The 19,721-nt window shown below is 64.7% G+C and overlaps 4 protein-coding genes across 10 annotated transcripts; 3 read left to right on the top strand and 1 right to left on the bottom strand.

The window, feature by feature from the left end:
- Nucleotides 1–1,275: 1,275 nt before the first annotated feature.
- On the top strand, nucleotides 1,276–4,723 carry PTGDS (prostaglandin D2 synthase). Its single transcript, XM_027616026.1, has 7 exons — nucleotides 1,276–1,481; nucleotides 2,224–2,363; nucleotides 2,467–2,543; nucleotides 3,291–3,407; nucleotides 3,542–3,643; nucleotides 4,269–4,294; nucleotides 4,574–4,723. Exons 1-6 carry the CDS (start codon nucleotides 1,368–1,370, stop codon nucleotides 4,292–4,294), a joined length of 576 nt encoding a protein of 191 aa, XP_027471827.1. The 5' UTR covers nucleotides 1,276–1,367; the 3' UTR covers nucleotides 4,574–4,723.
- Nucleotides 4,724–4,864: 141 nt separating this feature from the next.
- LCNL1 (lipocalin like 1) lies at nucleotides 4,865–8,313 on the top strand. Of its 4 annotated transcripts, none has more exons than XM_027616020.1 (6): nucleotides 4,865–5,997; nucleotides 6,386–6,525; nucleotides 6,992–7,266; nucleotides 7,516–7,617; nucleotides 7,895–7,920; nucleotides 8,194–8,313. In XM_027616020.1, the coding sequence occupies exons 1-5, from the start codon at nucleotides 5,896–5,898 to the stop codon at nucleotides 7,918–7,920; spliced, it is 645 nt and encodes a 214-aa protein (XP_027471821.1). In that variant the 5' UTR covers nucleotides 4,865–5,895; the 3' UTR covers nucleotides 8,194–8,313. The 4 variants fall into 4 exon arrangements, with proteins under 4 accessions (XP_027471821.1, XP_027471822.1, XP_027471820.1 ...); XM_027616021.1 differs by having other exon boundaries at nucleotides 6,992–7,065; nucleotides 7,156–7,266; nucleotides 7,895–8,311; XM_027616019.1 differs by having other exon boundaries at nucleotides 8,190–8,311.
- Nucleotides 8,314–12,855: 4,542 nt separating this feature from the next.
- On the top strand, nucleotides 12,856–14,633 carry PAXX (PAXX non-homologous end joining factor). 2 transcript variants are annotated; one of them, XM_027616024.1, is made up of 7 exons: nucleotides 12,856–13,163; nucleotides 13,244–13,304; nucleotides 13,560–13,609; nucleotides 13,690–13,880; nucleotides 13,959–14,027; nucleotides 14,184–14,268; nucleotides 14,396–14,588. In XM_027616024.1, exons 1-7 carry the CDS (start codon nucleotides 13,036–13,038, stop codon nucleotides 14,412–14,414), a joined length of 603 nt encoding a protein of 200 aa, XP_027471825.1. In that variant the 5' UTR covers nucleotides 12,856–13,035; the 3' UTR covers nucleotides 14,415–14,588. The 2 variants fall into 2 exon arrangements, with proteins under 2 accessions (XP_027471825.1, XP_027471824.1); XM_027616023.1 differs by having other exon boundaries at nucleotides 12,865–13,163; nucleotides 14,392–14,633.
- A 559-nt stretch (nucleotides 14,634–15,192) lies between these two features.
- On the bottom strand, nucleotides 15,193–17,768 carry CLIC3 (chloride intracellular channel 3). 3 transcript variants are annotated; one of them, XM_027616007.1, is made up of 7 exons: nucleotides 17,330–17,768; nucleotides 16,832–16,987; nucleotides 16,269–16,378; nucleotides 16,061–16,186; nucleotides 15,822–15,928; nucleotides 15,569–15,744; nucleotides 15,257–15,476 (listed from the first exon to the last, which is right to left on the bottom strand). In XM_027616007.1, exons 1-7 carry the CDS (start codon nucleotides 17,363–17,365, stop codon nucleotides 15,318–15,320), a joined length of 870 nt encoding a protein of 289 aa, XP_027471808.1. In that variant the 5' UTR covers nucleotides 17,366–17,768; the 3' UTR covers nucleotides 15,257–15,317. The 3 variants fall into 3 exon arrangements, with proteins under 3 accessions (XP_027471810.1, XP_027471808.1, XP_027471809.1); XM_027616008.1 differs by having other exon boundaries at nucleotides 15,263–15,476; nucleotides 15,569–15,710; XM_027616009.1 differs by lacking the exon at nucleotides 16,832–16,987 and having other exon boundaries at nucleotides 15,193–15,476.
- Between the last annotated feature and the right edge of the window lie 1,953 nt (nucleotides 17,769–19,721).

Genomic DNA, 19,721 nt, shown 5'->3' with positions numbered 1-19,721 from the left:
GACCGCCCTCCTGCCTCACGAGGTGGGCGGCAGTGCCCCATGCTGGTCCCATTCAGGGAGCTGACCTGACCCCATGCCTCCCCCTTGATCACTTCTGAGCAGCCTTGGGGCCGTTCCAAAGCCAGAGGCCAGGGCTGCCAAGAATTCAGCTTCTGGGCGAAGCCCTGGGACAGGAGGCTGCACCCCCCAAATGGGCTAGGCCTGTGTCTGGAGACAGGTGGCCCTCGTCCCCCCACTGACCACAGCTAGAGCCCCGCTGTCTGCACCCCACATAGGAGCTCTCCCCGGCTTCATCTCCTGTCCCAGGCTCCTCGCCTCCCCCAGGATAGCACGCCTCTCCCGCTCACAGTGGTCAGAGCTGTGGACCCCACTCAGCCCTGAGCTGGGGCCCCGCCGGTCTGGGATGGCCTCGGGCTGAAGCAGAGGGACAGGTGACACCCATGAGATCTGAACAGGGCCCAGGACCTCAGAGACAGCCCGTCCACCGAGGGCAGCCTCTGAAGGTGGGGGCATCCTTGAGTCCTGTGCTGCAGGGAGACCCTGGGGCTGAGAGCAGTCCCCATCCCAGTGTCTGCACCAGGAGACAGCCTGAGTCCATATGGTGCTCCTGGGCCAGACTGCTGGGCAGGACCAGTGTAGCGGCAACCACACACAAAGGGTGGGCCTGTGCCTGAGACGGGGGGGGGGGGGGGGGGCCCAGGCTGAGAAGGGTACCCGGGGGACCACCAGCCAGAGCCTCAGCAGCTGGCTGGGTGGGGAAGGTGTGCCCAGCACGCCTGGTCTTCGGGCCTGACTTTGGGGGCAGATCCGGTTACCTTGGTTATCTGGGCCCAAGTCCGCCATCACCATCCAGCCCGCTGGGCCTTTCAGGACCAAACTCATGCAGTGCAAACCCCCTCCCGGGGTCACTGGGCTTGGAGAGAGAATGAGGGTAGGGCTTTTGTGAGGGGTCGCAGCCCCAGATAAGAAGGGACCAGGGGTCCCAGGCAAGGCAGTGCCGAGGCACACGCTCCCTCTCCCCATCCAATCTACTGGGCTGCATCTGGGACTGGAGAGGGGACTGGCCTTGCAGGAGCCTCTGCCCGGCCTCTGCCCTCACTCAGCGCAGGCGGCAGGGCCCAGGCGCCCAGTCAGAGCCTCTTACATAAGCAGCCCTGTGGGGAGCGAGGCTGCAGCTGGGCTCCTCCACTCTGTCCTCCCCCAGCATCACGAGCCTCCAGTGGGCTGTCCTTGGGCCCTGGGTGGAGGCCAAGTCAGGCCCATAAATAGGGGTCTCTCTAGTGGCCTCTACTCCCCCTGCCGGCCTCCCTCCCTCTGCCTGCACTGCCAGCATCCCCGGCCCTGGTCACACACTCGGCTCCAGAACAATGACCGCTCTGCACACGCTGTGGATGGGGCTGGTCCTGCTGGGGGTCCTGGGAGTCCTGCAGACGCGGGCCCAGGCCCCCGTCTCCCTGCAGCCCAACTTCCAACAGGATAAGGTGAGGGGCTCCCCGGCCCGGTCCCTCAGGCGGCACAGGGCCCCATCAGGGGAGGGGGGCGCTCTCTGGGGCTGAGTTGTCTTCCTGGGAAGAGGGGAGCTGAGCAGAAGGAGGAGGCTGACCAGAACCACCCCCGTCCCTGGGCCTGTGGCAATTCGCCAACCAAGAGAGCAGAGCCACTGTATGTACCCAGACCGGCAGGGAAGCACCTGCGTCTGTGAGGGCGCACGCGGCACCTGCGGACCCCCGGGGCCGAACGCGTGCCTCCGCCATCCAAACACGGTCACCCCGTTAAGCTAATGACGCCCAGAGGAAAACAGGCACAGGCTCCACACCTGGGTCCCAGGACACATGGTGCGCGAGCGCGCCGACGGGGATGGCCCACGGGGATGGCCCCAGAAACCCGAGTGCGCGCAGGGACGCGTCCAGCACACGCTCAGTCGGTCCTCCGGCCCGCGCGCCCCGCCCCGCGCCCCTTCCTGAGCGTCGCGGGGGCCCCGCGGCCGGCCCCGGGCAGCCGAGCCCGCCCCAACCCCTCTGGGTACGGCCCGGGCGCCCTCTGCCGCCCGCTCCCGCCACCGAAGCAGCCGGGTCGGGGCGAGGGGACTGCGCGCCGCGTGACCGCCCTCGGGGGCGCGGGGCGGGGCGCGGCTGGAGGCGGGAGGGGAGGGGCCGGGCCGCCCCTTACCCAGGTCCGCCCGGGAGGGTCCTGGCCGACCCGGGCGGGGTCCGTTCGCCGCAGTTCCTGGGGCGCTGGTTCACCTCGGGCCTCGCCTCCAACTCGAGCTGGTTCCGGGAGAAGAAGAATGTGCTGTCCATGTGCATGTCCGTCGTGGCCCCGACCGCAGACGGAGGCCTCAACCTCACCTCCACCTTCCTCAGGTGGGACACCGGGCTTCTGGGGCCCAGAGCACCCCGCCCCATGACCACGGTCTAGGGACAGCCCCTGGCCTCACCCATGACCCCTTCGGTGACCTGCCCACAGGAAAGAGCAGTGCGAGACGCGGACCCTGCTGCTGCTGCCGGCAGGAGCCCCGGGCTGCTACAGCTCCACCAGTCCCCGTGAGTGGGGCCCCCTCTAGGGACCGCTGGGCGCAGCCCTGGGCCAGGGACACCCGCCTGCCCCAGCAGTACATGGGGTGGGCTGGTGGCCACTCCACCGGGGTCAGCTAGTCCACAGTCCGGCCTGGACCTGCCCCGGCTCGTGGCCACTCCACCGGGGTCAGCTAGTCCACAGTCCGGCCTGGACCTGCCCAGGCTCGTGGCCACTCCACCGGGGTCAGCTAGTCCACAGTCCGGCCTGGACCTGCCCCGGCTCAGGTGTGGGGGGACCACGAACCCTCTCTTGGGCACTGGGTCCCCTTCGGAGCTGACCTCCGGCCCCTCCCTGCCCCCCATAATGATATTTCCTCAGGCGGAGCGCACATGGGCAGTCCCCCAACCCCCCCACTCCCCCCCACGGTGTTCCAGTCCAGGAGCAGGGCCAGGGGCCTCTTCACACCCCAGCCCACCATTTACCCCTTTCCTTGGGGATGGCTTCCCACTGGGAAATCTTTCCTCTTCCTTTCCGCCGAGGGGCTTGTGGCTGCACATGAGCCCCTGATGTTCGGATCCTGTGTGTCTGCTGCCCCCCAGGACGTCTGGTCTGAGGACCCGGGACCCTGCAGAGTTCAGGGGCTGCTGGGGGAGGGGACCCTCCCTGGCTCCTTCCCACAGCCAGCCCCGGGAGAGCGCACCCCTTCCCAGGCAGAGGTGGGCCGGAGGTCTAGGGCCAGGGTCCCCAACCGGGCTTCTCTCACGGATTCCCAGACTGGGGCAGTACCCACGACGTGTGGGTGGTGGCGACCAACTACGATGAGTACGCGCTTCTCTACACCACGGGCACCAAAGGCCTCGGCCAGGACTTCCACATGGCCACTCTCTACAGTACGCACCCCACAAAAGGGACTCACAGTCTGGCCTGAGATGGGTGTCTTCCGGGGGGGGTCCCCAAGCTGCAGGGGTGGGGGCAGCAGAGACCTTCCCCAGCTGAGGCCAGCGGCTTCTCCCTCCTGCCCCAGGCCGCACCCAGACCCCGAGGGCCGAGATAAAGGAGAAATTCACCACCTTTGCCAAGACCCAGGGCTTCACAGAGGATGCCATTGTCTTCCTGCCACAGACCGGTGAGGAGGGCTCCTAATCTGATGGGAAGGGGATTAAGGTCAGATTTGAGGCGGACAGTGTCCTGATTCAGGGGAGGCTGAGGGGTGCAGTGCATCCGGCCAGACCGCCCACTGACCACTGACCAGCACACTGTGGCCTCCGGACTGGGGGCAGTCTGTCCTCACCCTGAGACCTTGGCCTGCAGCCCCTGGGCGGGGCACAGGAAGGTACTCTTTCTGCAGGAACACCCCCCCCACCCCGCCTCCCCAGTTTCACTAAGCAGCCGGTGTTCCAGGCCCTTGATGAGCCCTCAGGACACAGGGTCTCCAGCCTGGCGGGGGGCGGGCACTAGAAACAGACCCAGCGGGGTGGGGGTGGGGTGCTGCAGGAACACACGGAGCGGGGGGGCTCAGGGCCCAGGGCTCCCCTGAGGCAGGCAGCCTGCTCCGGGCCCAGGTGGGGACAGAACCCCCCTCTTTGTTTGGAGGAGGGGAGAGAGGGACGGAGTGTGATGGACTCAGCAGTTTTGGGGGGCTCAACGCCACCAGCTCTCCAGGGCTGTTGGGAGGGGGCAGGTAGCCCCAGTGGGGAAAGTGGCCCCAGCCTGGGGCGCTGACCATGGTCCCTGGGGGTCTTTCTTGGCAGATAAATGCATGGAGGAGCACAAGTAGGTGAGTGTTGTGGGCTGTGGGCGGGCTTCACCCGGCAGTCCCCCCTCACACCTGCTGACACTCACCCCACCATGCAAGGGTGGTCCCAGGCACATGGGGGTTAATTAAGGGGGAGGGGCTCCACTGGGGTTCACGAGATTCCTGGGGTAAGAGGAGCTGGAGGCTGGGGTAGGAACCGGTGGGGTCGATGGGAAGGGAGGGTCTGGAGGTGCTCGCTCCCCTGTGGCCGGGAGGGGCGGTGTTGCCGGCCCCACCCACTGGTCCCGCTCTCTCTGCCAGGAGACCCCGGCCCCCAGGACCTGGCCATCCCGCCCTGCTCCGCTCTTTCCTCCAGGACCCCCAAGGCCCCAGCCCTGGCTCCTCCCCGCCCCCACCTCTGCGCCCTTTGGCTTTCTCCTGGCTCTGAGAATAAACTCCGGAAGCAAATCAGCCGTCCAGCTCCTGCCCGTCTGTCCTGCCGTCCTCGCTGCCCATGGCCTGGCTCTGGCCTGCTCCCTGGGCACCTGACCACACCCCACTCACTTTGGGCCTCAGTCTCCCCTTCCCCTCTGGAAAGTCTCTGAGGCTGGCTCTCCGTGACGTCGCCGAGGGGTGGGAAAGGGCCCGCTAGTGTCTGCTCCTGGTGGGGCAGGTCGGAATCAGGACCGCTGAGGAGCAGTACCGCCACGGCCCTCCCCCGGCGCACGCCGGGCTCTGACCTCGCCACACCCTCTCCAGCCACACTCCTGCAAGCTGCCCCTCCAGCCAGCGGGTTCCGGGCTGGGGCCCAGTCACCTCCTAATCCCTAGGCAGGTGCCCGGGGCCTGCCCCCTCACCCCAAGTCTAGAGAGGCCTGAGGCCCAGGGAAGCTTTGCCTGCACTGGGTGTTGGAAGGTGTGGGGTTAGTACCCTCAGCCTGGGCGGAAGTCAAGGTCCCGGAGGACAAGGACCGAGGGGCTGCCCTGTCCATGCCCCCGACACTGGCACAGACTGAGTGGGCTGACGACCGGACACCCTCACATCCCCTCTGCCTACTGCGGTGACTCCTGTCGCCCGTTCTCCGGCCCCACCCTTTCACCAGACCCCCAGCCCCGAAGCCACCCTGGGCCCTGGAGCACGGTCTCCCTGACCAGCCCTGCCCCACGTCTCCCGCCGTCCACCGGGTTCCAGGCCCTGCCCCGAGCCCTCCTGGCTCACAGCGGGCAGCACCCACAGCACCCTGCCCTCCAGGCCCCCACGCTGGCAAACTTCAGCCAGGCCCTATAGAGGCACCAAGACTTGTGAGGCTCAGAGGTGAGGGTGAGCCTCTTGGCAGGCTTCCTGGAGGAGGGGGACTGGGGGCTAAGTCTGAGCTGAGAGCTGGGGGCAGACATCCCAGAAAGCCTGCCAAAAGTTCTCCCCCTGCATCAAAGGATCTGAAGTCTCAGGAGGAAACGCCACCGGGGATGGGCGGGGTTCCGTGGACACAGCTGAGCCAGTGCACTGCAGGGCGCAACCAGATCCCAGCCTAATCTCAGTAGGCTTGGTCCCAGGCCAGCAGACCAGCCACCCCAGGGCATCTGGGGGTCATAAAGGCTGGGCAGGAGAGGCCACCCCAGCTCTCCTGCTAAGAACCATCCTCCATGATGCTGCAGATGCTGCTGATCGGCTGGGTCTTCGCCCTGCTCAGGGTGTCCCTAGGCCAGGCCCAGGTCCCCATCCAGGCCAACTTTGATGCCAGCCAGGTGGGCCCAGGCGCCCCCATGCCAGACCCATCCCGTCCTCCTCATGGATGACCCCCTTGCTTCTCCATCCAGGTCCCAGGGGCCGGCATTATCCCCAGAGAGGCTGGAGGGCCAGAGGAGCCCAGGCCTGCCCCCCACTCTCTGGTCTAGGCTCCACTCAAGTCGGGGGGGGGACAGGAGAGAGAGCCCCATCCACCTGCCCCATCAGCTGGGGGGTGGGCTGGGTGGGGAGGACAGCGGGCTCCTTAGGCTGGTCTGTGGCTCGTGCCCACCACCACTCCCCAGGGCCTCGGATCCGGGCAGGTTGCAGCCACCCGCCGCCAGGCTGGGTCAGAGTTGATGTGGCCACAGGGCCTGTGCCCCAGCTCTCCCTGCACCCTCCCTGTAGTTCCAGGGCATCTGGTACGTGGTCGGGGTGGTATCGGATGACCAGGGCTTCCTGGACTCCAAGGACAACCTGAAGATGCCCGTGGTCTTGGTGACACCCTTGCCCAATGGTGACCTGGCCCTCAAGTTCGGGTACTCCATGTAAGTGACCCCACGAACCCCACCTCAGACCGGACCTTAGACCCGGCCAGTGTGAGGCCAGAGGTGAGCCACCGAGAACCAGAGGCATCCCTGGCACCGTAGGGAGTCAGACCCAGGCCCTCCGTGGAGCCAGGCTGAGGGGCTTAACCGTGGAGGGGCCCAGTCCGCAGGGGATGCCTCTGCCCGTGGCCTGGCCACGGAGGAGTCTCGTCCCTGTGTCTGCCTGTGGGAGTCTGCTCGGGAGACCCCACGTCTCCCGGCTCTGTGTGTCCTTGAGCAACACCTGCCCCCCGCCCCTGAGAGGGTCTCTCAGCTCTGAGCACAGAGTGAGGGGGGCCCAGGGGGGCCGGGCCGCCTGAGCACCGGCCCACCCTACGTGGTCGGCAGTGCCCAAGGGGTGGCCCTTTGCGACGTGGCTGGGCGGCATGTGCAGGAGGCTCAGGATGGTGTGGTTCTTCCTCCTCAGGCCCGATGGCGGGTGCCAGAAGACAGACACAACCTTCACTAAGGGTGCTGTGGACGGGCAGTTCAGCAACGAGGGTGAGAAGGGCAGGGCAGGGAGGGCTCCCGAGCCAGGCGGGGCTCGGGGGCCGGCCGGGGCAGCAATCTCAGCCGGCTCTTGCCCTTCAGCCATGGCGCAGACCGACATCCGCGTGGTGTCCACCGACTACAAGCATTTCGCAGTGCTGTATGTGGAGATGCAGAAGGGGGGCGTCAGGAACGTCTGGCTGCAGCTATACGGTGGGCAGCCCTGCCCGGTGGCACTCCCGGCACCCCTGTGCCCCCACTAGTCACCGGGCACGGCCTCTCCTCTAGGAGCCCCGCGCCCAAGGCTGGTCTGGACTGTTGGGCACGTTCCAGCAAGTTCCAACTCCATGGCAGGGGGATCCACTGTCCCCCAGTGTCTCCTTGGGACCCCTCCGCACCGAGCCCCTCCCAGCCCCTCTGCCCCGCCCTGCCCCTCTGCTCACCGGTCGGCCCTGCCCTCAGCCCGCGCCCCAGAGCTGTTTCCCGAAGGGGCCCAGAAGATGCAACAGCTGGTACCCCAAGTAGGCCTGAACCCCAGCCAGGGCGCCCTGCTGCCCCGGTCAGGTGAGTGCTACCGGGCAGGGCTCAGGGCTACGGCAGACCCCAGACCCAGACTGGGAGGGCCAGGCCCCAAGGCTCCCCCCAGGGACGGGGCGGCAGCTTCAGGGGCAGCCCTGGCCTATCTGGGCCAGAGGAGGGCTGGACGGTGCCCTGGCTGGTGGCCCCCCAGGTGGGGATGGCTCGCAGGCTGGGGGGCTTGTTTATTCAGGGAGGGTTGGGGGCCTCCACCCCCGGGGAAGGGGGCCCCGGGTGGTTCCTCAGGCCCCACTCTCTCCCGCAGACCAGTGCGCTGGTGCCTTCTCCTAGGTGAGTACTCAGGGGCAGGCGTGGACGCCACTGCCCAGACCACGCAGTGCCCCGTGCCCTGCTGGCCCCCGGAGGCCTCTCTTGTCCAGAAGGCTGCCCGGTGGGGCCCTCATCCTGGGAGCAGAGTGGGGTGATAGCACAGAATCAAGGTGGGATGGCAGGCTGCGGCGGGGAGGAGCAGGGTGGTGCCCCGGGGCTGGGCCCAGGGAGGGCGGGGAGAGGCCAGAAGACGGTGCTCACCCCACTACACCTGCCCTCTTGTTTGCAAGGAAGGGTCCCGCCCAGGAGTGCCAGTGGTGGGGGCGCCCATGCTCCACGTCCTGGGCCTTCCCCAAAGAGCGTGCACCACTTCTCTCTGCCACCCCTCCCCCAGCACAATAAATCATCTCCTAACGCCCACGGCTGCAGTGCATTTCTTCCACCGGCTTCTGGGACCAGGGCGGGACCCCTTGCTCGGCTGGCCTGGCAGGTGCTTAGCTCAGGAGGAGCTGAGGCTCTGCTCCGAGGGAAGCAAGCTTATCCAGACAGACAGGAGCATTGCAGGGCCCTCCCTGCACTCTCCCACCAACCAGGGCACCGGACTGGGGCTGTCGCCCTTGCTCAGCCGCCCAGAGCTCCCGTGGGCACAGTGGGCCTCCTGGGCCTTTGGGGTCCTCCCAAACCACAGCACAGAGCAGGGATCTGGGCCACTTCCATCCCCCCACTTCTCCCCTGATCTCTGGCCCCAAAGTACCCGCAGTTCACTCTCCACCCAGAGCCAGAGGAAAGGGGGTGTGTGCGAAGCTCTGTTCTGCTCTGCGTCTATGTAGTATCACCCTTCTTTGAAGACGCGTCCTTCAGGGGCGCCTGGGTGGCTCGGTCGTTAAGCATCTGCCTTCGGCTCAGTTCATGGTCCCGGGGTCCTGGGATCGAGCCCCGCGTCGGGCTCCCTGCTCAGCGGGAAGCCTGCTTCTCCCTCTCCTGCTCCCCCTGCTTGGGGGAGCGACCACAGCCTGGTCCTGCCAGATTTGCTGCCTTGACTGGGGTCCTTCTGGGCTAGGAGGTCACAGAGATGAAGAGCCCCCACGCCCTGAGGGCCCCCAAACAGCCCCTCTACACCTGCACCCAACACCTGGGCACCCAGCCCGTGCCTTTGAACTCTCTGGCCCACCTGTGGACACTTCGAGGCAGGGACCTGCCCTGGTCTCCCCCCTGCCCCCAGCTTGACACCAGTTCCCTGGTGGAACTGAAGCTCTGGGGGTCGGGACAAGTGTGTGGAAGGCCCAGAGAGCCAGCCTCCTCCCACACGTGTGACCTATGAGCTCACCCACCCACCCTTCCTCCCGACACCTGGGCAAGGTGCTGTCTGCCCATCTGGAGGGGCACCTGCTGAGAGATACTGTGACCGCCAGGCGATAAATCAACTGATCAATGGATTGATTAGTTATCACTTGGCTTCCATATGGACCAAGAGAAGATGGGGTGGAGGCCGCGGCAGCAACAGCAAGGATTTAAAGTGGAGAGGTAGGGATGCCTGCTCTCCTGGAGAGTGGTGCGGGAAGTCTCGCCACCAGCTTCTCGACCCCCACCAGGCTCCGAACCCCTGCCCTCCCCCGCTGACCCTTCCCAGGGCCCCTGGGAAGGATCTGTAGTGGGGAGACGCAGATTGCCCACCATGGCCCTCTGGACACCTTTTCCTCGGAGAGGGGCTCCATTCTGGGGTGGGGCAGCCCCACGGGGCCCCTCTGGGTCCCAGGAGGGCTGTCCCCCCAGGCACCTGCGGATCCGCCCCAGGCTCATCATCTCGTCCTGCACCACCCCGCTCCGACCACGCGGGGGCAGCCCTCAGCCAGTTCTCTCCCCAGAAGCCCCGGAATTCTGCGTGCTGCCTCAGCCCCTCCCTGCCCTGCTCCCCACCGCCCCAGCGCGCCCCATCAGATAGGAAAGGCCAAAGTCCTTGGCTGGCCAAGAAGGCCCTCCCTGACCGGCCCCTCTCTGACCCCACCACCTACCCTCTTTCCTTCAGCCCTGCTGACCAACTCCTGTCCCTTGAGCACGCTGGCACTGCGTCAGCCTCAGGGCCGAGACGCAGGCGGGCCCTGCCTGGGGGGGCTCTTCTCCAGCTCTCTGCTTGGCTGGCTCGCTCTGCTCCTCTGAAAGCTTTTGCTCAAATACCACCCTGTGTGCTCCCTCCTTGGGCCTCTGGGACCCCAAGCCCTGGCTGCCCTCTGGCCTCTCTAGCAGCTCCTTCCCGACTCGGGGAGCTTGCAATGTGGCGTGCCCTGGGGCGAGAGGCCACCCCTGGCTGCCCCCCCGCACAGCCCCCAGCCCGGGTGGCTGGAGCCTTTCTTAGCCTCTCGCCCACGTGGGAGGCCCCACCTGCTTGTGCCCAGGCCCATGTTCAGACGGCTCCCTGCAGGAGGGCTGATGTGCTGAAGACCCAGCCACATCCCATACATTTTCTAGATATTTGTGTCATCTTTTTAAAACTTCAATTTTTCAGTTCTCTTACCATGTTTTGTAACGAATCTTTGCTTCAGGTCTTGAACTAGTTCCCTGGGGCTACTGTGACAGATTATCACAAACGTGGTGGCTTTAAACATTACATTTACCTTCTCGTGGTTCTGGAGGCCAGAAGCCCAAAACCGGTTTCCCTGGGCTCGAAATCCGGGGCGGGCAGGGCCACACTCCCGCTTCTTGCCCGTTCCACCTCCTGGTGGCGGCCAGCAGCCCAGCCTCTGGCCCCCCGGCCACACTGCCTTCTCCTCTTCTTTGTGAAACCTCCCTCTGCCTCCCTCTTATGAGGACGCCTGGGATGGCATTCGGATAACCCAGGAAAACCTCCCCATCTCAAGATCCTTACCCACAACTGCAAAAACCCCTTTTCCATACAAGCTGACATGGACAGGTCATCGTTCAGCCTGCCTCGTTCTTCCTGGAAACACGGTCCTAGGCCCCAAGCACTGGGCCTGGAGGAACTGATGTTTAAGGGGGTTCTCAGGGCTGGGGACTCCACACTCACATCTCTGGACATGGTCCTCCTCTAGAGTCTGGGTATACAGCCACCTCCACCATCTCCATCAAGTTCATATAGCGGAGGAGTGGCCCATCTCCAAACCTGCCGCAGCCCACTGGTCTAGGGCGAGGGCATTTCTGCACTCGCCACCTGCAGGGGTCAGCCATGATCCCTCCCTCCCTCACCTCGACTCTCTCCACCTGTACTCCGAGCCCCTGGCCCAGCATCCATCAGTTCTGCCCTGAGGGACTCAGCAGCCCTCTACTATTCTCCCTGCCCCCCAGCCTCCACCCCTGCAGTCCTCAGTGGCCTCTCCTCATGACACTCGACGTGGGCTTTATACACATAAATCGGTTGTACCACTCCCCACCCCACCCCTGCTTGCACACTCCTGCAGCTCCCCACTCTGCATTCCTTCATCCACAATATTTATTGACTATCTCTGTGCTAGGCAGTGTTTGAGCATTGAAGATGCAGTGGCAAGTACAACAGACATAAAGGCCTGCCCTACGGCCCTCTGAAGGAAATGGGCAATAAACAGGATAAATAAATGTATTAGTTGCCTACTGCTGAATAACAAATTACCCCAAACTTAGTGGCTTAAAACAACGAGCTTCTATTATCCCCCCCAGTTTCTGAGGGTCAGGAACCTGGTCCTGGGTGTTCTGGGGCCTCTGGCACTTCTCAGGAGGCTGCCATCGAGCCACTGGCCAGGGCTGTGTGCTCCTCAGAAGGCTCCCCGGGGAGGGGTCTGCATACCAGCTCCCTCACCAGCCCTGGCCGGGCCGGGTCCAGGGCCATGGGGGTGTGTCCCCAGGGCTGCCACACGTCGTGGTGAGCCATTCAGGCAGGAGAAAGAAGGGACCGCCCATCACTTCGGCGGCTTTCTACTGGCTGGAATCAGGTTACTGAACGCAGCCCACACTCCGGGGGAGGGGTACATAAACGTTTGAACATAGGAGGCGGGATGGTTGGGGCCATCTCAGAGGTTGCTGCTGCAGTGAGGAAACCAGAATGGACTTTATATAGTGACAAGTCTGGAAAACAAGTACATAAAACAGGAGAGAGGGCATGAGATGTTGGGCGGGCTGTTGACCTTTAACGTAAGGTGACTAGGGAAGGTGACCTGTGACTGAAGATCTGAAGGAAGCATGTGAGTCTGGGGGATGGGGGGGCAGGCAAAGGCCCTGAGGCAGGAGCCTGAGGTGGCCAACCAGGGGAAGGTCGGGGAGGGACCAGGCTTGGCAGCAGGTACATGGAGGACACATCAGCATTGCCTGAAAACCCAGCAGCCGCCCTCCCTAGGGCCGCCCCGGGGTCACCCCGGCCCTCTTGCAAAGCCTTGAGCACAACTGTGCGGTGCCCACTGCGGGCCTTCCTCCATGGCGGCTCCTTCTGCCTGCGATCCCCTATCCCGCCGCGCGCGCCCCCGCCCCTTGCCCAGGTCACAGCTCACTCAGCTCAAACTGCTACCTGAGAGTTTCACGTTTCCTGTGTTTATTATTCGTCCATCCCATTAGATCTCACACGCTCCAGGCGACCAGAGACCTTGTCTGCTGGTGAAGGTGTGCTCGAGGCCGAGGACACCAGGAGGCACAAAAGAGGTGCCGGGCAAATACTGCGGAATGGACGAACTGCCATACTTTAGTCACTTTTGTGTTCTGACCTGGTACACAGTTTGGCGTCAGGAACCCTTGTGTATCTGAAGACAACCTGACAAAGATCTCGGGGAGGGCGAGAGCCGGTGTGGAAGGCAGGAGGCCGCTGGGACAGCCGGGGGCGAAACTCGAAAGGAGGGAACCGCGGACTCGGCGGGGGGGGCGGGCGCGCAGGGGCCCCCACGCGGGCGTGCGGACGGCGCTTGCGACCGGCCGGCCCCGGGGACCCCGCCCCGCCCGAGCCCGAGCCCCGCCCTGCGCCCTAAGCCGGGCCCGCCGCGCTCCGCCAGCCCCGCGCGGGGGTCCGGGGTCCTCGGGGCCGGGACAGGGCCGTAAGCCCCGCCCCGCGCAGGCCCCGTGGGCACCACCCGGGGCCCCGGTTCCGGAGCCGGCTCCCGCGCAGGCGCCCTAGGCCTGCAGCCGCACTGGCCCGGTTGGTGGCCTTCCGCTCGCCGTGGTGTCATGGTGCCGCCGCCGCCGCTGTCGCCGCCTCTTTGCACGCTGCCACCGGGCCCCGGGCCCCCGCGCTTCGTCTGCTTTTGCGAGGGGGAGGGAAGCGAGGACGGGGGCCCTGGCGACTTCAACCTCTAGTGAGTGGCGCGGTGCGCGGGGCTCTGGGGGCGCGGACAGTTCGGCGGGCGGTCCCATCTGACAGCCGCTCCCCCCACAGTGTGACCGACGCCGCGGAGCTTTGGAGCACCTGCTTCACGGCGGACAGCCTGGCGGCCCTCGTGGGTAGCGGGGCTCCTGGGCGGGCCTGGAAGCCCCCAGCACCCCTTCCTGCAGTGCAGACCACCTATGAGATGGAGGGGGGCGGTCTGGGATTTCCCCGGGGGGGGGGGTCGGGGGGGGGTCTGGACACCCTTCCCCCAGTTTTGTAGCTGTAGTCCTAAGATTGGCCCGGCGTCCCGGGTGGCCCTGGGTCAGGCAGTTTGGGGTGGTTCCAGGGTCTTGAGCAGCTGGTGACCAGCCCCTGTGCCCTGTAGAAAGCCCGTTTTGGCCTGAGTGCGGCTGAGGAGATCACCCCCCGGTTCAGGTGAGCCCCTGAGCAGGGAGGAAGGGTGGGTGTGGAGCAAGGGGATCTGCACACGGCACTCAGCACCCCTCCTTTCCTAGGGCAGCCTGCGAGCAGCGAGCTGTGACTTTCACCCTGCAGGAGGACAGAGCATCCCTAACCCTTTCAGGGGGGACCTCAGCACTGCATTTTGACCTCTCCAAGGTGCCAGGCCCAGAGGCAGCCCCCAGGTTGCAGGCGCTGACACTGAGCCTGGCCTACCAAGTGTGCACCTTGAAGAGCCAGCTGGCAGGTGGGGTGGGGAGGGCGTGCCCTGAATCCTCACTAGGGCCCCCCTGCTCGTGCCTCCACTCTTGTCTTTCTTCCCCAGCTGTGGAGGTGACAGCTGCCAGCCCCAGAAAGAGCCCTTGTCTGGTGGGGCCTCAGCTCTTCTTACCAGGTAAGGCCTGTCACCTAGCACTTTGGTTGGGGCTGTGCAACTCATTTTCCCCAGAACCAGATTCAAACTCCAGAGAGAGGATGCATGTGGAGAGGGGGTTGTGGCCCTGGATTTGCACCAGACTCGGGAACCCCCCTCCTGTCCCGTTTCCCTCAGACCCGGATCCTCAGAGAGGCGGCCCTGGACTCGGGGTCAGGAGGCGGTGTCCAGGAGAGTCCCTCATCAACCCTGGCTTCAAGAGGTACTCACCCACTTACCCACCTGCCCCTCCCTCCTGTGCCCAGGGTCAGGCCCTGGACCGCTGCCCCCCCCCCCCCCCCCCCCGCTCCATAACACCACAGTGTCACTTTCCTTTCTCTCCTAGTAAGAAGCCAGCCAGTGGTGTAGACTTTGAGAGCCCCTGAAGGTACATCAGAGTGTGACCCTGCCAGGAATCTGCCTGTGAGGTGGGGACAGCCTCTGAGACCCCACAGTTGCCACCTGCCCATCCTGCTGTGCCGTAGGAACACACCTGCTCCTCAAACCCCTTCTCCATCCAATAAATGCTTCCTCAGAGGAAGGCACCGGTCACGCTCCGACTTCTGGGGGCTGGCTGGGGGAGAGGGCTCAGAGATCTCCCTGGGCCTTTGATCTGGCATGGGGCCAGAGTATGTAAGCAGATGCACAGCCCCACACTCCCTGGGAGGAGGAGGCCCCAAGCTCTCCAGGCTCACCCAGCTGCCCCTGCCTGGTTCCCACAGGCGCCCAGGGCCCAGAAGGCAGGGCAGGGCTCCTCAAGGCTGGAACTCGGTTACCAACTGTTCCAGGCACACACTTCACTCTCCCAGAGCCCACCCGACAGGGCACAGCCGCGGTAACCCACACTGCACACACACTAGGTCCTGTGGAAGTCAGAAGGTGGCCTGCTCCCTGGGGCAGGGCTGAGGAATGTGGGCTGGCCCCACCCACTGACCTGGAGCCCCTAGGTGCCCAGGCTGGGCTCGGCTCCCCACCCTCCTTGGCCATCCTGCTGCCCCACCCTGGCCTGACTGGTTTGGGAGCCCAATCCAGTCCCCCACCACCCCTGATAGGGTGAGTGGAGGGATGGGCAGAAACACCCACTGGGTTCTCCACCCCTGTCATTCTGGGCGATCCCGTGGAGCTGTGCGTTCCATGGTGGGGCTTTGGGGGCGGCAGAAATCGAGGGCCCTCTGGTCCCTTGGAGGTCAGGACACGCTCACTGAGGCAGAGGTGCCTTTATGGGGCTGTAGAAGAGTGGGCAGGGGGTGGCTGTAGACGGTGGGGGAGGGGCTAGCGGGGGCGCACGGCAGTCCGGTAGGCCGCTAGGATCTCAGCACTGTATGGACACGTGTACTTGAACTCCTTCACCTGCAACGCACTGTCCAGGTAGCGGCGGACGGCGCGCAGCTCGGCCGGTATGGGCGCTTGGCGGAAGTGTGTGCACACCGTCTGCGGGCGAGGGGCGGGTCGCGGTCAGGGCCCTGTGGAGCGCGCCCCCCGCCCCCGCGCCCCGCGTCCCGCGCCCCGCGCGTGGCACTCACGTCCACAATGTGCAGCTTGGGCAGCAGGCTGCAGTCAGCCAGCGTGAGCTGGTCGCCGTCCAGGAAGCGGCGGCGCGACTCACGAAGCTGCGGTTCCTGCGCCCGCTCGTGCTCCAGGGGCGTGCGCAGGTAGCTGTCCAGTCTGGTGAGGGCGCGCAGCAGCAGCTGGTACAGGGCTGGGCCGGGGAGCGCGGTGAGGGCGGGGCCTGGGCCAACTCCCCCCACCCTCGCCATGGCTCCAGACCCTCCTCACCATCGTCCTGCGTGGGCACCGGGTTCTTGATGAAGGTGGAGAACCTGTGAAAGACGTCGTTGCCCGCTGTGCTGGACTCCCTGTAGCGGGGCGCCAGGCTGGGGAATCTACGGGGAATTTGGGAATCTCTGGTCAGACTCTTGCGGCTCACCCCCTGCCCTGCTGGACCCTCAGCGTTCTTCCTGGGTTCCTCCCTGGGGGCCCCATATTCGCCCCTCCCACCAGGCCAGGGCCCTCACTCAGGGGGCCCCAGTGTCTCCTCCAGAAACTCCTCGATCTGCAGTGTGTCCGTTTTGGCGTCACCATCGTAGAGAAGGATGGGCAGCTGTGAGCCAGGAGCAAAGTCCTTAAGCACATCCAGGGACCTGTGGGCATGAGGCAGGTGGGGAAGCCGCTGGTTAGAAGGGCCAGAGACCAGGGAGTGGCTCCCCTGGAGACGGGGCTCACCTGCGAGTGTCCACTGTGGTAAGGGTGAAGGGCACACCCTTGAGGAGCAGGAGCATGAAGAGCCGCTGACAAGAAGGGCAGTGTCCCACGCTCTCGCCATCCTCGCTCGCCTGGGGTGGGTGCAGTAGAGGGGGCCGGGGCAGAGAGCAGACTTGAGAATTCTGCCAATGAGGACCCTGCCTCCCACTGCCAAGAGCCTGGAATGATCCCGGGCTCCAGCTTGTTTGCTCACAGCCTGGACAAGTGGTGGGTGAGAGCCCTTGACTGGGTCCCTGGGAGGTGGGCCCCTCGACCCTTATCATCAGCACCTGGGCAGAGGCCAGGTTCCTGGTCTCCAGGCCCTACAGGCTGGTCACAAGGGTGGGGTGGGCCGAGTGAGCTGTTTTCTGAGTGATTCACCTGCCAAACTGGACAGTGGCTGGCAGCACACTCACTGTCCCATGCCCCGACAGTGGGGAGGAGGCCAGGATCTGGCAGCCCCTGCACAGGGATCCACCAATCTGGGCAGTGATGTGAGCCTCAGGGGATCACCTGGCCCAGCCCCCCTCTCCTGCTGCACTGACCTCAAGCTCCACTTGGGCCTTGGCTGCCGGCTGCCTGATTGGCACCTCCCCACCGAGGGGCTTGTTCTCCAGGAGGGTTGGGCTGGGTCCCGGAGCCAAGGATGGGAGTCGGCACCCCCACACCCTTGGGGACAGCTCACTGGGCCCTCCTCCAGTCTTTTTTTTTTTTTTTCAAGATTTTATTTATTTGAGAGAGAGAGAGAGCACATGAGAGGGGGGAGGGTCAGAGGGAGAAGCAGACCCCCCGCTGAGCAGGGAGCCCAATGCGGGACTCGATCCCAGGACTCCAGGATCATGACCTGAGCCGAAGGCAGTCGCTTAACCGACTGAGCCACCCAGGCGCCCCCTCCTCCAGTCTTGGTCCCTCTTTCCTCAGCCTCCGTAGGGCTGCCTGAGCTCACCGCCAGGCAGATGGTGCAGACCCACCGCCTGCCCCAGAAAGCAGAGCCCTCCCAGAGCATAGTCATCCCCAAGGCCACCCTCCCAGCCCAGTGGCACCTTGACAAACAGCTGGAGCTTGGCAGTCTCCGCCATGGCTAGGAGCTGTGGTGGCGCAGCGGCGGCAAGGCAGGGGTTGGGGCCTGGAGAGCCCTTTTAGACTCCCGGGGTGCCCCGCCCTCCCCAGCCCAGGGCCCGCCCTGACGAGTCACCCGTGCAGGCGGTAAGGGCTCCGTGTCCAAGCATGAAGGTGTGACTATGGGGGTACTGAGTGTGCAGGGCTGAAGGGGGTGTGTGGGATAGAGGTGGAAACCAACGGACTCGGAGGTGGGGAGAGAAGGGTGCCAGTCTGGGAAGAGGGCAGCTCTGGATCAGAATCACGCCTGCCATGAACCCCACAACCCTCCCTGCAGTGAACACCCTGTTACCTGTCGCCCTCCCCCCAGAAAGCTGGGGAGGGGGTAAGAGAAAGGAAAAGCCTGGCCCCAGCCTCAGTTTCCCAACTGCCTACCTCCTGGCAAGGGACGCCCCTCCCATCACCGAGTTGGGTCAGGCAGAGCCCTGCCCCCCCAGGCCAGCCCACATTCCAGGAGTGCTGCTGGCCTGCTCAGGTGCCCCTGGCCAGCCGACCCCACACCCCCTGCCCTCCCGGTGGGGTTCGAACCTTTCAGAAGAAGCCCCAGGAGGTTTAGAAGCCACAAACTCCTGACCCGTGGGGCCACCCGCCCCTGCCGTTGGCTGGAAGGAACCAACGCGGGGACGTTGTGTGCACACACCCCCAACCTTCTCGGCCCGTCTCCCCCCACCCCCCCCGCAGCTCTGGGTCGGGAGGGGGGGGCGGCGTGCCCCGAGGGAGGGGCCTGCAAAGGCTCCACGCCGCCCTGTGGCAGAGCTGGGGCTCTGCCCCGCACCTTTGCCTCCTCCCCCAGGGCCCTGCCAGGACCCCAGACCGTCCAGGGCTCCCGGACACAGCCTGGAGCTGGCCCGACAGACTGGAGCTGGGCACCTGGCTGCCCTCCGGGGCCCCAGTATTTCTGCTGCTTCTCCACGACGTGGTGGGGGCTCAGCCTGCTCATCTGCTTCCCCTGCGGGCACCGCAGCCCCAGGGCAGGGCCCCAGGCCCCTCCACAGCAGCAGGTGCCCCCCAGCCGTCCCACGGGTATTTCTGTGTGTATAAAAATACCCTAACCCGTCTGTAGAGAATCGGAAATGAACCAGTGACCAGGTGGTTCAGAGAAAAGGAGATCTGCCAACACCCAACAGGGTGCGTGGGAGTCTTACTTCACACTTATTTCAGGAGAAAAACTAGGACCGGATTCGGGGCTGCAATGGGCAGGTAACCGTGTGCTCAGCGAGGCTGGGGGCACCCACCACTCGGGGGGCTGTGGGCTGGCAAGACTGTCCAGACGGTGCAGCCCCCTGGGAATCAGCCCCACGTGTCCCTGTAAATGCATGAGGGACATATACACAGATCCGTGCTGTCCTCCGGGTGGCAAGCACCCCGTCTGTGGGAGAGTCCTGGTATGTTCACAGAAGAGAACAGAGGGGGTGAGTCTCTCTAGTCTCCGGTTCGGGGGTGTCGTGACTGAATTGTGCCCCCCCTTCACGGTGGAAGTCCTAGCCCTCAGCACCTCAGAATGTGACATTGGGACAGAGAGTTTTTACGGAAGTCATCATGTTAGAATGAGATCATCAGGAGGGGCCCTACCCCAGTCTGACTGTATCCTTGTAAACGGGAGATTTGGACACAGACACACATGGGGGGGTGGGCGCACCATGAGGACGGAGGCAGAGGTCAGGTGGTGTCCACAAAGCCAGGAACACGGAGCGTTGCCAGAAAACCACCAGCAGCTAGGAGAGCGTGGACCAGACCCTTGCCCACAGCCTCCGAAGGAACCAGCCCTGCCCACACCTTGATCTTGCACCTCTGGCCTCCAGAGTGTGAGGGAATACATTTCTGTTGTTTTAAGTTGCTCAGTTTGTGGCACTTTTCGGCAGCTGTAGCACACCAAGACCAGTGAGAGGAAAAAACCAACCCAGTTGAAAAACACTGCATCAGTATGTGTCCATCTGGGTCTGCTGCTCTCCTTCTGAAAAAAGCCAAGAGGACGTCCTCAGACCTTTTGAATTTCCTACCATGATTTCATAGGCAATGTTTTTAAATGAATGAGACCAGAAGCTCACAGTCACCAACTGTAGCCCCTGACCTACGTGGGGCCTGGAGCAAACCTCCCTGCCACCGCCGGGCCGCCCTTCCCTTCCTTCTGGGGGGTGGGGGGTGGGGGGCCGTTCTCGGCCTGCAGTCCCCGGAGCCGCTGGTCCTGGCCTCAGCCATGCGGTAGCGACGCTTCTCTCCTGAGCCCTGGCTGGGGGCCCTTCGCAGCAGTGTTCAACAGTCTGTTCTGAAAGGAGACACAGGCTTGTAGGGGGGCGGGGAGGGGCCCTGGGGCGG

The sequence above is a fragment of the Zalophus californianus genome, chromosome 13, assembly GCF_009762305.2.
Source record: "Zalophus californianus isolate mZalCal1 chromosome 13, mZalCal1.pri.v2, whole genome shotgun sequence".
In the NCBI taxonomy this organism is placed as follows: domain Eukaryota; kingdom Metazoa; phylum Chordata; class Mammalia; order Carnivora; family Otariidae; genus Zalophus; species Zalophus californianus.
Note: the sequence above shows the minus strand (reverse complement) of the source record. Positions and strands in the feature narration are given on the sequence as shown.

Coding starts and splice junctions, on each gene's coding strand:
- PTGDS (XM_027616026.1), top strand. CDS start 1,368: ATGACCGCTCTGCACACGCTGTGGATGGGGCTGGTCCTGCTGGGGGTC. Junction 2,364..2,466: donor CTCACCTCCACCTTCCTCAG/GTGGGACACCGG, acceptor ACCTGCCCACAG/GAAAGAGCAGTGCGAGACGC. Junction 3,408..3,541: donor CCACATGGCCACTCTCTACA/GTACGCACCCCA, acceptor CTCCTGCCCCAG/GCCGCACCCAGACCCCGAGG.
- LCNL1 (XM_027616020.1), top strand. CDS start 5,896: ATGATGCTGCAGATGCTGCTGATCGGCTGGGTCTTCGCCCTGCTCAGG. Junction 6,526..6,991: donor CTCAAGTTCGGGTACTCCAT/GTAAGTGACCCC, acceptor CTTCCTCCTCAG/GCCCGATGGCGGGTGCCAGA. Junction 7,267..7,515: donor CGTCTGGCTGCAGCTATACG/GTGGGCAGCCCT, acceptor CCCTGCCCTCAG/CCCGCGCCCCAGAGCTGTTT.
- PAXX (XM_027616023.1), top strand. CDS start 13,036: ATGGTGCCGCCGCCGCCGCTGTCGCCGCCTCTTTGCACGCTGCCACCG. Junction 13,164..13,243: donor CCTGGCGACTTCAACCTCTA/GTGAGTGGCGCG, acceptor CTCCCCCCACAG/TGTGACCGACGCCGCGGAGC. Junction 13,610..13,689: donor GAGATCACCCCCCGGTTCAG/GTGAGCCCCTGA, acceptor CTCCTTTCCTAG/GGCAGCCTGCGAGCAGCGAG.
- CLIC3 (XM_027616007.1), bottom strand. CDS start 17,365: ATGGCGGAGACTGCCAAGCTCCAGCTGTTTGTCAAG. Junction 16,379..16,831: donor AGGCCCAAGTGGAGCTTGAG/GTCAGTGCAGCA, acceptor CACCCACCCCAG/GCGAGCGAGGATGGCGAGAG. Junction 15,477..15,568: donor CCAAGCTGCACATTGTGGAC/GTGAGTGCCACG, acceptor CCTCGCCCGCAG/ACGGTGTGCACACACTTCCG.